The 14757-nt window shown below is 41.5% G+C and overlaps 1 protein-coding gene across 1 annotated transcript in view; it reads right to left on the bottom strand.

The window, feature by feature from the left end:
- TNC (tenascin C) overlaps positions 1-14757 on the bottom strand; it is a 72619-nt gene that overhangs the window by 26243 nt on the left and 31619 nt on the right. Inside the window, exons 15-16 of the mRNA XM_007936674.2 lie at positions 7184-7456; positions 5354-5626 (exon numbers count right to left, since the gene is read on the bottom strand). Coding sequence (XP_007934865.1) covers positions 5354-5626; positions 7184-7456 — 546 coding nt within the window. The remainder of the gene's footprint in view (positions 1-5353; positions 5627-7183; positions 7457-14757) is intronic.

Raw genomic sequence — 14757 nt, 5'->3', positions numbered from 1 at the left:
CGACCACTTCTGTGAGCCTCAGGTAGTCCATATGTTGAGTGAGGAAAGCTGTTCCTACTCACGGGGATGTTGTGACACTCATACAAGGTAATGGTGGTATAACCCATAGTGCAGCATCCAGCCCTCACTAGGAATTTAATAAACACAGTTGCCTTCCCTATACCTTTCCATGTGATGCTTTATTCCATGTGCCACCCTGGGTTTTGAGGAAGTCCTCAGGAAAGATCCATGCAAGGCCAGCTGAGAAAGACACCCCAGGGAGATTGAGGGTTCTCCTGCTGTCAGCCTGGGCTACTCTGACTTCAATTCTGCCTGCAAATCCCATTGATTTAGGTTTGGACATACTTTAGAAGGTGACCATAGCTCTCTTCTCTAGATCTCAGGCTTCTTGTCTGTAAAATGGCAATGATATCTGCCTCCTCTTCTAAATCTGAAGAATGATTTGGTCATGTGGTAGTAAAAGTGTCTGTAGATAAGACAGTCATGTGTAACCTAAGGGAATGGCATTTTAATGTTGGAGCTCCAGGGTCAATGGGGGTGATTTTTTTTTGGGGGGGGGCAACAGATCTTTGTAGGTGTGGAAGACTATTTGTCTCCTTCTGCCATGAACAGGGCCCCTAAATCTCCACCTCACAGCAGAGTAGAAGGCCAACTAGAAATTCATGAAGGAGCCTCACAGAACAACTAAATTACAGCTATTGAAAAGTTGAGGAGGCCCATGCAAGGCAATGCCCAATGTCTCTCTTTTGAAGGGAACTGTTGGTTTCCAAAAAACTCCATTAAGAAAACATCTGAGTTGCTAAAACTCAAGGGGGTTCAAATGGGCTGCTTAGAGTTGATTCCTAAAATCCAGAGTTAAAAAACAAAACAAAACAAAAAAACCCATTGTCATTGAATCAATTCCAGCTCGTGGTGCTGGAGTAGAACTTCCCCATGGGGTTTTCTTGGCTGCAATCTTCACAGAAGCAGATTGTCAGGCCTTCCTTTATGGGTTCTAACTGCCAACCTCTTAGCAGCTGAGAAAAAACTGTTTGCAATACCCAGGAGCCTCAAAATCTGGAGTACAGGCTTTAATTATGTGATCATGTTTTAAAAAATGTATTTCCTCTTCTGACATATTTTTATTGAACACTTAACATGTGTCCCTAAAGGGAAGCTGTGTTAGCCAATCTGATACAAGAGCAGGGATTTTGGAGTTACGTGACCTGGTTTTGAGTACCACTTCTGAATTGGATATCAGCGTTTAGCCTTATTAACTGCAGACATCTTAACCTCTTGGGCCTCAGTTTCTCCATCTGTGAGATGGCCTGGAATGTAGTACCCATCTCTTCTGTCTGGGTCATGGAGATTCAGTGAGGTCAAGTGTGTCAGTCACTTTTCTCTACATGGCATTAAGTATGTGTTCTATAATTGGTGCTTATCATCTTTATGCTTCTTGGGGGGAAACACGTGAGTCAGAGCCAGAGGGACTGAGCACAAAGAGGCTGGTTTGGAAGGAAGAGGACAGCCAAGCAAGTGTCTCTGCAGACCTGCTGACCCAGGACCCTGGGCACATTGCTATTGCAACTCCATGATGTGTGGTCTCTAGTGCATCTGAACTGGAACTGAGGTGAGAGTTGAAAGGCTGCCTGCATGGGAAAGGCAGGGCAGGGAGGGGCACATCCTGGGAGTTAGGAGAAGAGCTGCCAGCATTGACTTTGGGCTGGAAGACAGAATCCGTAATGTGTGTCTAGATGTGGGGTTGGGGGAAAGTTAAGTAAGCATCTCTGGCTCCTCTCTCTAGAACCCTAGGTGGGCAAGAGGAAGCTCCAGAAGAGAATGACAGTCATCGTACCCTGTTGTTGGAGTATATTTCCTATTTTCTGTCTATTCTGGGGACCCTCCAGATGGTTCAGACAGGCATGTTAGAATTTAATTCTTTGGAGGCAAAAGAAGCTTTGACAACTTTGAGCCTATGAAAGAGGGACTAAGACTATTGCAAAGAAATGGCTCAGAGCACAGAAAAGAGAAGCCAGTGCAAATGCAAACCATAAAAAGAACAAACTCACAGTCGTTGAGTCAGATCTGACTCATAGCAACCCCTCCTTGGGTTTCCGGGGTGATATCACTAGGAAAGTAGATTGCCTAACCTTTCTTCCGAGGAGTGGCTGGTGGGTTTAAATCACCAGCCTTCTGGTTAGCAGTCAAGTGCCTTAGGCGCTAGGCCATCAGAGCTCCCAGGGATTGACAAATAGAGGGAAGAATAAGAATAATAACCTAAGTGGCCATCAGTTGGGGAATGGTTAGACACCATGTATGGGATTAGCTCCAAGATCTACTAATAATCAAAAATAAGGCAAGTGTAGAAGAATGGGTAATATGTCACTGCTTGTGCCAAGAAAAGGTTAAAAAAAGAATTTTACATCTAATTTTGTCTAATTATATAGCATATATTTGGAAGAATGCACAAGAAATTGGGAACATTGGTTGCCTCTGAACAGGTCAACTAGGTGGCAGGGACATAGTAGAATAAAAATTTCTTGGTACATTCTTCTTTATTCTTGGTTGAACCAAGTGGCTCATTAAAAATAAAATTCATATTAAATAATATAATAACTGATATTCTTACTATAAAAACAAACAAACAAACAAACAAAAACTCAAACTCATTGCCATCGAGCTGATTCCGACTCATAGCAACCCTTCCTTGGGTTTCCAAGGCTGCATGTCTAGGGAAGCAGATTGCCCAACCTTCCTTCTGAGGAGTGGCTGGGGGGTTTGAACAGCCAGGCTTTTGGTTAGCAGTCAAAAGCCTCAGGCAGTATGCCACCAGAGCTCCTTCTTACTATGGAGAAGCAAATTCTGCTAACGACTTGACATTTATGATCTGCGTTAACCCTCATGGCTGACCTTTGAGGTAAAGTCTATTTTACAGAGGAGGGAACTGAGGCTCAGAAAGGAAAAGAGATCTGCTCAGGATCACACAGATGGTCAAAGGCAGAGGCAAGATAAGACTCCAAGGATCTGTCCAGAGGCTGCACATGTAATCATTATACTTCACTGCTTCCAACTGGCCTGTCTGAGACTCTGGGGGCCTCAAGGCTGCAGTGTGTGCTCAGGGAGAGGGGCCTTATAGGGAGTGGAGGAGCCATAGCAGCTCTGTACAGCACAACGAGGAGTGATAGAATATCACCCAGAAGGGTCCACAACTGTGCAAAGGAGGAAGGAGAAAAGTGGAGAAAGGATGAAAACCAAAAGGGAAACTTTATAAGGGTAATGAGGTAAAGGTGGGAATTAGACCTCTGCTTTGCTGGAGAGTCGCGTCACCTGTCCTCTTCCTAGTACACTTGAGTGTGCACGTGTATGTACACACATGCACACACCTGTTCGCTTTGCTTGTGAGATACAGAACCCCAGAGAAGGAAATCAAAGAGCGAGCTTTCTGAAAGATCAGGGTCTGCCTTTTCTTTTGTTCTTAAAATATAACCAAAAACCAAAAAAACAACTTCATGATTATTCATTCTCTTTTTTGCTTCAAAATTGCAGGGCCTCTGGGGGAAAAAAATAAGCTAAACAAAATTGGTGATCAGAAGTAAACGTTGAAAAGTGCTATTTGTAAACCAAGGTCAAAATCAGGCTCTGCCTCTAATCTGGAGTCATTTTATGGGCAGCCATTGGGAGTAGGTCCCAGGGATGGGACGTCCGTGCTCAGGAAACAGGGCTTCTCCTCTGACTGACTTGCTGCCTGCATCTTAGCACTTACTATCCACCAATATTGATTAAGACTTCTAGAGACAGCTTCTTGGCGCTCCTTAGCTCCTGAAACTTGACACATTAAAATGCCCATCTCCAGGTACAGTGGAGAGAGTTTTGGCTAATCTCATGCTCCACACATCTCAGAATTGGCAAGTACATATATTCATTGGTTACCTGTCCTCTGGCTACCTTATTTTTAGCACTATTTAAGTTGATCATTGAGTTCTACTCTCAGTCTAGCTGTGTGACCCTAGAGAAGTTATTTCACCTTTCTGGACCTCAGGTTCTTCATGCACAAACAGAAGAGCCTGAGCTCCACCATTTCTCAGGTGTCTTTGAGGTCAACCTGTGAGATTTTGTGATCCTCCCCTCTGCACCCTCTGTGAAGGAAGGAGCTGGTGCTAGTGAATATGTTTGTGCAGCTCCTTCAGTTTTCTGAAGAAATGCACACCATCTGTTGCAGATTTTTCCTTTTTTCTTTTAAAGAGTCTTGTTATTTTCACTATTACTATTATAAAAAGTCATGCTAGTAACAATCTTTCTTTCTTTCTCCTTGAATTAACGTGGCTCATATGGAAAAGGGCTTTCCTTTCCCATTGAAGTGCCTTTCAGAGTTGCTCTGGTGCCATAGTGAGTAAGGCATTTGGCTGCTAACCAGGTCAGTGGTTCAAACTCACCAGCTGCTTTGCAGGAGGAAGATGAAGCAATCTACTTCTGTAGAGATTTACAGCCTTGGAAACCTAATGGGAGTCGCTATGAGTTGGAATCGACTCCATGGCAGTGGGTATTTTGTTTGGTTTATGAATTAAATAACTTTAGTGAGCTTCATAAACACCAGCAGTGAGACACACATGAAGTAGCCTGACAGCTGTGCCAGCTTCCTGCCTTCTCCCTCCCTGATCACAGTACTGATCATGCACATGTAGCGTTTCATAAATGTTAACAGTATAGGTTTATGCACATGCTGCTCTCCATTATCCCCTGCAGGTTGTGGTTAGAACACTTGATCAAAGAACAAGGAAATATACCCCCTGGATGAAATATAATGAGATGATAAGTAGAAGGAAGGGTCTTTGGAATTAAAAAATGTGATGATTATGATGATGATGGAAAAACAAAAAAAACAAACTCACTGCCATCACGTCAATTCCAACTCACAGTGACCCCCATTGGGTTTCCAAGGCTGTAAATCTTTATGGAAGTAGACTGCCTCATCTTTCTTCTGTGAAGCAGCTGGTGGGTTTGAACCACTGTCCTTTTGGTTAGCAGCCAAACGCCTTAACCACTACACCACTGGAGCTCCAAATGATGATGCCATATTAATGATAATAATGAAAATGCAAATAGCTCTCATTTGCTGAGACCTTGCTATGGGCCAGACCCTCTGCTGTTTGCTTTGCATGAATTATCTCATTTAAACCTCACAACCTTGTGAACTAAACAGCATCATCTCTTTTTGCAAAAAGAGTTAACCAGACTGTCCTAGATCACACAGTTCATGATTGAGAAAGCTAGGATCTGAATCCAGGTTGTCTAGATTCAGAGGTCTTATAGTTCCCCAGCCCTTTGAGAAGGAGATCCCCAAGTCATGACTTTTCTCTTTGTTTATTTACGGTACCTGTGGTCGCTATAGCACTGACTGGCTGGGATCGTCTTCCATTGCTTATTCCATAGAGTTCAATTTCATATTCAGTGGCCTCTTTGAGGCCTGTTATGTCCCTTGTACGTTCAGGGGCAAGGAGGGTTACTTCCAGTGGCTCAGACTGCTTTTTGGTATCTCTGATTTTGAGAACAAAATTATCGAAGACTCCATCATCAGCTGTCCAAGACAGACGGAAGCCGTCTGGGGTGGCATCTGAAACCAGAAGGTTGTCAACTTCTGGCTCGGCTTCTAGAGGGAGAAAAAATGGTGGAAGAAGGAGGAAAGAGAACATCATTTACCAGCCAGTGCAATCTTTTGACCAGTGGGGGTATCAGTATGCAGTGATGCCCAGGCTCTCAGAGATAGAAGTGTCCTGAGATACCGAAAATAAAATGATTCAACATTAACAAGTTTAGAAGAGTGAGGAGAGGAGAAAGATGAGTTGACACATTCAATACAAGCCAAGTGTTTGCTTGCATATGTGAGTTTTGTCTAAAAGTAAGTCTATAAATCTACATCTGGACTCAACATTGGCCCCTGCCATGCATTACTAAACAAGTTCAAAGTCAGTAACTTGTTTACATTTGCTCTCTGTCTTCCAGTGGCTGAGTGCCCATCCTCTCTCTGTGAGACCTTTTTCTTTTCTTTCTGAAAAGACAAATAAACCAGCATAAACGATCTGTAGAGCTGCCCATGATGAAACTGCTGATTATATTTCCCTCGAGTCTGAGCAAAATGGCCTTTAAAATGTTATGGTTCTTTTACTTTGTTCTTGGAGCTGTTTCACTAAAGAAGGCTCTGGTCTTAGCTTTCTCCCCTTTTCCTCTTAATCATTAGATAAATGTTTGAATGGTAGAGGTAAGGCTTGGAACGTCTTGGACTACATATTTTGGACCCAAGGTTTCATCTTGCATCATCTTAACTAGACAAAACTCAATGTCAAAGTCAATTTAGAACTGAGTTTCCCAAAGTATGTTCAGAGCTAACAATTCCTCTTCCTTACAAGGTAGTTACTGTCAGATAAGTTTGGGGAAATACAGCTGGATAAGTCCCTCCTGGAGACTAACAATGTGCATTAGGATGTTCTGAAGAGCCTTGTGGTCAACAGTCCTGTTTACCTTTGTTTAACTCAGTATTTCCAGCACTTATTTGAGAGTGGGACTTATTGAGCAAGTAAGAACTTTGAAGATTCTATGGAGCTAGTAATCTTTAGAAAGACTTTGGGAAGCACAGAGTTTTAACTATTAAAGTTGTTAATGTTATATTTATCTAGGAATTATTAGTCTTGAGAAAATTATGGATTTAGTCTGTTAAGAATTTCTCTGATACTAACATTTACCAACATATTAAGTCCACATTCGGTTTTCTAATGATGAGCCCACTGATAAGTTTGTGAAGATCATAACTGAGACTTAGAGATGGCAAATGCTTTCAATAAGTTTTTGAAATATACTCGTCTGTATATTTCTTTGGAGAAGGCTGAAATGCAGCTGAGGACCAGCCAGGATGAACACAGGGAAGGGTGACATGGAATACACACACATAAGCTATGGACAAGACATCTTTTAAAGGATTTGGGACACCAAGTGGAAACATTTCGACCTTCTCCTATCTGAAACGGGATTGGGTGAGTGCTCTTTAGGTAAATAAGACAAGGGACAGTGTGGATGGAACATGAAAGAACAGGCCACATCTACAGATGAAATAAGAGATATGGACAAGGATGTTAAAATCATGGTGATCTGGTGGACATGACAAGGAAGAGGACCAGGACAAGGAGAGAACGGCTCACTTGACTTGAAATACCTGTAACAATCTCAGCTCTCAAGGGCTTGGTTTGGTGCCCTTGGGTGAAGCCAGAGACCATAACCTCATAACCAATGCCAGTTATGAGGCCTCTAAGCTCCAGCTTCCTCTGGGTTCCTGAAAGTGTGAATTCCTGGGGGTCCAGCAGCTTCCCAGAATCCACCACCGTTACTAGGAAGCTGTCAAAGGCATTCTCCGATGCCATCCAGGAAACTGTGAACCCGTAGGGATTAATGTCGGAAATAGTTAGGTTTTCCAGAAGGGGCAGGGCCTCTGAAAGAAGGGAGGGGTGAAAATAACTCAAGTTAGCAGCAATGACTCTGTCAGAATAGCACACGTCTCCAAGAACATTCATACCCAGTTGACCACTAAACACGTTATATGCTTAGAAAATGAATATTTAGTAAGAGTTGGTCAGGGGCCAGATGGTGTTATCTTGTGTAATTTTCGTAACAAGCCTGTGAGGTAGGTTATTCCCATTTTACAGAAAACTGATTTTCAAAGAGGTTAATTGACTTGGCCAAAGTCACAGAGCTAGTGTATGATACAGAATTAGGTTTTCAGCTAGGTCTGACTCCAAAGCCACCAATTTCTCCCTATTCAAGTAGGATATCTGGGTTGGATTTGGATCCCTCTCTCTACTTCCCACCATTTTCTGGTCTTGAAACAAATCATCTTTTTTGTTTGCAATTATACTTCCTTTTCTGATACCCTTCATATGTTTCTATCACATTTCTAGCTTGTATTTTGAATCAAACTGACGAGGCCACTTAGTCTCACATTCTCACAAGCTGAGATATAAAAAGGGAAGGTGATAAAAGTTTTCATGTATCAAAATCAACAATTTATGGTTATGGCTCAGTAGGTGATACTAAGATTCATGAATTCTTTTGCCACTTGTTTTCCTGGATAAAGTTAAGAGACAAGAGAGCACATCTACATCTTCAGTAAATTCTGTCACTATGATTTGTTTACGCATTCAGCAAGCATCTGTGTCCCAGGCACTCTTATTTCTCAGGTACCAGGGAATCTTTTCACGGATTGGGATTCCAAAAAAGAGTTTATAGCATCTCAGTTTCTCTCAGTTCTTCCCAGCTGATAAGGCTTCACGTCCATTATCCTATTTAACCCTCACAATGACGCTATTGTTGTTGTTACGTGCCGTTGAGTCCTCTCCGACTCATAGTGACGCCTCCATGGGTTTCTGAGGCGGTATCTCCACGGAAGTAGATTGTCCAACCTTCCTTCCAAGGAGTGGCTGGTGGGTTTGAACCACCAGCCTTTTCGTTAGCAGTCTAATGCCTTAGGCACTATGCCACCAGAGCTCCCCAGTGACGCTATAGGGTAGCAGATGGTGCTATTCTCTCACCTCCTCCTCACCAATGATATCTAAGGAAATAGTCAAGTGACTTATCCAAGGTCACGCATCTATTAAGTGGCTAAGCTGGGATCCAACCTAGGTCTTCTGACTCCATGTTCAATGTTCTTTCTACACTCCAAGCCAATGTCTAATTAATAGGCCCTGCCAACGTTGGCAGATCCCGAGGATTAAGCAGGATTAGTGGAGAAGGTTCAATGCTTTCCGTCTGGTGAAAGGAACATAGTAATGGTGAATGTATTTATTCTTTTTTAGAGGAGGGATGGGGACAGAAATTCCAGGGCTAAGGTTACTTTAGCTGCATCCAGTTTACAGCCTCCATTTCCACTGCAGCTAAACAGAAACTTTTGAATAAGTAAGTGACCTTAAACTAATGCTCAGAGTCTAATCCATGGGATGTAAAGAAAAATGTTTTAAAAAGAAATGTTTGGTGGCTAAATGAACAACTGAATGAACACCCTCATCCCCTCAGCAGTGATTTTAATTTCACCGTGGCTTGGACTTCCTGCACTTATTTTGAAACGCTTGGTGTTTACTTTGAGGCATTTTTTTCCCCTCCACAATAAAGATCTCCAAAGAATCATAACTCTATCAAAGGCAAAGATGACATCACATATGCTATGCAAACAGCCTTCTTTATCTGAGAGACTAGGGTCTAAAATTCGGTTACTGGATTTTGTTTAGATAAGTGGCGCCTTTCTTTAATAGTGGGCCTCTTGGCACCTCCACCCCATCAAAGCAGCGAAGTCTGATCAAAATGAGCATGTTCAGGCTAATTAGTAAATCAAGCACTTGCTATTTATCTCTCTTGTTCAGTTTTTTCTTTTTAAATACACTTCTTTTAAAATGCAGTCTTTGGCATCGTGGATTAGCTGACACGATGCTGTAACTGGATCTTGGATTCCCAAATCCGGACCTCTCCCAGACTCCCTTTCATCCTTCTGTTCTGTATGAGGTCACTTGAGAGGCTACAAGTAAGGGCTGGTGGGATCTGTGGCCCTTCCTCTCCTCCTGCAAAGTGTGCAAAGTGAGAGTCTCATCTCCTGGCTACTCACAGTTCTGAACTATTTAATTCACATTAGATAACTGGACAGGAAAAAGAAGTGCTTTTTAAGTTTACATTAAAACATGGCCAATATTCTCTTAACAATCACAGGAAAGTTGTGGTAGCACAGGTCTCCTGTTTCAATCTAGGCTAGTAGATCACTTTCAAGAAGACAGCTTTCCTACATTACTGGGAGATAGCAGAATGGATCAATGAGTGTCAAGTGCCATTGAGATGATTTTGGCTCACAGTGACCCCAGATCACAAAAGTAGAACAGCCTCATAGGATTTTCTAAGCTGTAATCTTTATGGGAGCAGATTGCCAAGTCTTCCTCCTACAGAGCGAGCCACTGGGTGTGTTTGAACTGCCAATCTTTCTGTTAGCAGCCGAGCACTTAACCATGGTGCCACCAGGACTTGTGGGAGCTTGGTAAATCCTATCATATTCACTTAATCCTTGAGACAAGGCTGCTAGATACACCTGTAGTTATTTTCTCATACATAACAAAATTGGGGTTCAAAGAAGTTAAGTGACTTGCCAAGGTTATATACCTAAAAAACGGTAGGAGGGCATTAGAAGCCACAGAAGTCTCCTCTTGCAATCCTTATTCTTTCAGGATGCCATTCCATTTCCAATTAAATATTTATTGCACTTATTATAAACCGATTGCTGTCAAGTCCTTTCTGGCTCAAGGCAATCCCATGTATGTCAGAGTTGAACTGTGGTCCATTGGATTTTCAAAGTCTGATCTTTGGGAAACTGATTGATAAGCCTGTCTTCTTATTTGTCATAAGTTAGACCCTGGGAGAGACCTGGTTTAATGTGAAAATCAGACAGCAATGTCAGGCCCTGAAATTGCCGTTGTGGAAGACAAGTGACTTCTAAACAATTTCTGAGTTTGTTCAGGCAACAGATTTGATAGTGGTCAATTTACCAAATTTGCCATCAATTTAGGATCAGCTAAGGAAAGAAAATGGAACTACTTCTTTATGTCATTAAAAGTATAATTAGAAATTAAGTTTAATGAATGGGTAATGTTTAATTAAAGATGGGAATTATCTGCCACCTTACTCTGAACCTTCATTAATTTATTGTAGTTGTCTCCTTGATAAAGAGGAGCTCTGGTGGCTTAGTGCCTAAGGCACTTGACCGCTAACCAGAAGGCTGGCGGTTCAAACCCACCAGCCACTCCTCAGAAGGAAGGTTGGGCAATCTACTTCCGTAGTGATAGCGCCTCGGAAACCCAAGGAGGGGTCGCTATGAGTCGGGTCCGACTCGATGGCACATAACAACAACAACTTGATAAAGAAGTATTTTTAAAATATAGTCTATTATATTTCTGGGGCAAATAGTTTATGGACAGCCTTATTCAGCATGAGGACAAAATTCCCATCCTAGGCCTCTACTAACTTAGAATTCATTATTTATCCAGAATCACCAAACGTTCGATCAGACTGCCTATGAAACTGAGCATAGAAATTCTTGAAAACTTTATGCAAGTGCTGTAAACACTGCCTGAGAAGGACTGTGAAAGACTCCTTTGCAGTAGTATCTGCCTTTTCTTCACTTAGAAGTCTACACATGGAGCAAAGATTATATTTTGGGTTGAATTTTTCTTCAGAATTCCTAGCACCTTCTTCCCTTTCCTCTATGTGGGAATTCTAAATAGATAATTGAGAACCTTTGAATGAGTACCTGTCATGACAAAGGCAATGAGGGGTCTGGTGGGGTCCCCAGCCCAGGTGGTCCCTGCCACGCTAACATCATGGCCAGTGTTCTACACCAAGCCCATGACGTGAGCATGCTGTGCATCTCCTGAGACTGTGAGCTGCTGGGACTCACGCAGCGAGTGAGAATCACTAACACTGATAACAATCTTTGCAAAAAGCCCAGCTCGTGGGTGCATGACATGTTGAAGCTGTCGAGAGTAACATTGTTAAGGATTAACGTGCCCAACTGTGGCTCTGGCTCTGAGGGAGAAGGAACATGGGCAGAGAGAGAGAGTGAGAGATTGTTAGAGGAAGCAGAGGAATTCTCTGGAATGTAGCTACAGAACATAAAAGCGGCAATGCCTCCAAATATTTGCCACAAATGTAGCTAGTTATTAAGATGTGTCTACACTAGCAGTGATTACAATGCTTGAGGATATATTGTCTTCTTGAAGACATGGATTGGTGTGCTTTTAAGTATAGACAGGATCATTTGCTACTCATGTATGAAGAAAAATGAACAAGCCATTAGAGTGGTTGGAGTAATGTAAAGGATATTAAGGCTACATTTTCTGAAATTTGTAATGGGGCACTAGCCCTATAAGATGTTCCAAGAAAAGCTCCATGCTGAAGTATGTAAGGTAAATGCTGAATACTTTATCTCACCTTAAAAATTCATGAACTATAAGGCTGTGAAGGGCTGGCTCTGGACAAAAACCTATTTAACTTCATTTAATCAAACATTTTATAAACAGATTGATCACTAGGTACCTTTTTCTGAGAAGTATTCATTGAACATCTCAAGAAGCTGGTGATCCACACAACATGCTTTTGTTGTTGTTGTCATTTGTCATTGAATAGGCCCCGACTCCTAGCGACCCCTCGTTGGGTTTCCGAGGCAGTTATCACTACGGAAGTAGGATTGCCCAAACATCCTTCCGAGGAGTGGCTGGTGGGTTTGAACTGCCAGCCTCCTGGTTAGCAGTCAAGTGCTTTAGGCACTATGCTACCAATATGCTTTAGAAAATGCTATTTTGGGGATTTCCTTAGTTAGTCATCTTTTGAGTTGTACAAATTAAAGACTGATATGCATAATCAGAGAAATTCTCTTCAGTATTTAGAAACCCAAAGGCATGGACTATAGGAAAATCTATAATATTGCCCTAAAAGGTATTTAAAGGTAAACATGGCTTTCTTAAAAAAAATAAAAATAAATAATCCTGATGAATGCAAAAGTTAAATGAAAACTTGAGGTTAAATGTTACATTTCCTGATTAAACTCACTGCTGTCAAGTCGGATCCAACTCTTAGTGACCCGTCCTTGGGTTTCAAAAACAGTATCACTACGGAAGTAGATTGCCCAATCTTCCTTCCAAAGAGTGGCTGATGGGTTTGAACCGCCAGCCTTGTGGTTAGCAGTCAAATGCCTTAGGCACTACACCACCAGGATAATTTGGATGGTTCTACTGAAGTTAAGTAGCTCTTCTCCTGTAAAATCAAGACAATCAGTGATGGGAGTAACTCATTTAATGTAGGGGGCACATAGAGCTCCTTTCAACAGATGTATATGGAGGTAACCTTTGAAATGTTTATTTATGACATTGCAGTAACGTTAAAATGAGTTTGAGCAAGACTGCATTTTAGAAAGAAGCAACAATCCAGAAGGATTGAGATACTAGGATCAGGATTCAGACCTGGGAAAAAGTCTTATTTTTTTCCAAGGACTTACATATTATTTTTCTTCAGCTGTAGTACTTGGAGGAAATAAGGGACTTGAGACAACTTTAAGTGGACAATTTTACAGCATAATTTGATGCCATAAAATCTCGAAGATCAAAAGAATCTGACTCAGAAGCAAAGCAGAGCCATACGCAATGGCATTGGATTTTCTACTTTGCAACTAGTTTGAGAAGCTAATGATGCTAAAATTTTCAGCTACAATATTGGCAAATTACTACAACCACACAAAATATAAAATCTTCCAAGTGAAAATCTGTTAGCTCTTTCTCTATATTTCCTTTAGAAACCATCTCCTGAATTAAGGATGCATGTTAGGACTCTTCTCATGCTGGCAGACAGACTGGCAGTGCCAACATATTAGCCATGCAGAATAAGACCTAGAGTCTTGAGGTCATCTTGACCTCCAGCTGTCTCCCCAAGGTGCAACAAAGTGAGATGCAAGAAAACAACTCGAAAGAAAAAAAAATAAATGAAAGATAGTGGATGGTTAGTGTGCCATGCAAGCCAGAGCCATTCTTTTCCTGCCTCTGCTAATTCTTTGAAACAATACCTTGACCTGCTCTCAGATCCTAGGAAAGATATAGACATTTTCAAAAATGCAATTCTCTGATGCACCAAGATTTGGACAAGATGATGGATGCAAGTAACACTCTGACACCATGTGACAGATACCAGTGGGTGACAAAACATGCTTGACAGAAACAGTCAAAAAAGAGATGTCTGTTTGCAGGAAATCTGGGCAAATAAAAGTCTCAAGAATAAGATAAGGCCCCTGGGTGCTCCCATATGATTGCTTGGATGTGCTTTACAGGTTCTTCTTTGCATGCTAGGGGTGCCAACATTACATGATTCAAGATACTGCCAGAGAGAGAATAGATCATTCTGAACAAGGAACCAAATATGGCATGCATACATATCCTTGAATATAACATAGGCAAGCCTTGATTAAAAAGACCACAGGCAGGTGGTAATGGTGGTATTGGAAAAGATTATTGAAGATTAGTTGAAAGAATGATTTAGAAATTCAACCAAAGCAAGTCAGATTAATGATATACAAACAAATAGAGCAACTCTAGATGTGAGTGGATATTTAGGAAAAAGAAGTTAACACTGAACTTCCTTAATTTGGGGTGAGAGTCATTTGAAAACATTAAAGCCTTGATCTGGATGGTTCTAGCAAATCCAAGGAGGATCCAGATGATCTATGAGGATGAAAACTGGGTAACAGGTGATTTTTGGAATGCTATGCAAAGGAAATTCAATGGAGAGTGAAGTCTTAATGGAAATACCATGGACCATCACTGTCTGAGGTGGACAGTGTAATTAGGAGAAGCTTTGAGGTTAGTGAGACACCCCAAGCATGGAGTGCACCTCCATTTCCTGGGGACATTAGAAGTCCTAACTTCTACAAGAAAGCAATCAAAGACTCCTGAGCCTTCCATGAGATAGACATACTGCCCCAGGTCACATCTGAGACAGTGAGGTAACTAAGGAGAAGTTGGACTTTCTTTAGTAGAAAGAAGAAACAAATATGAAAGTAGGTCAATATAAAATACAATTATAGGATCAAAATCAAAACACATAAGACTAAATCCATAAAAGCTTATATTCATCTCCCCCCATACACACATACCCCATAAAGGAATTTACCCTTTGTTGGAAAACAATTGAGTCATGAGAAGAAGAAAAAAAAAAAAAAAA

Source organism: Orycteropus afer, unplaced genomic scaffold (assembly GCF_000298275.1).
Source record: "Orycteropus afer afer isolate SDZICR_OR568_19922 unplaced genomic scaffold, OryAfe1.0 scaffold00037, whole genome shotgun sequence".
In the NCBI taxonomy this organism is placed as follows: Eukaryota; Metazoa; Chordata; class Mammalia; order Tubulidentata; family Orycteropodidae; genus Orycteropus; species Orycteropus afer.
Note: the sequence above shows the minus strand (reverse complement) of the source record. Positions and strands in the feature narration are given on the sequence as shown.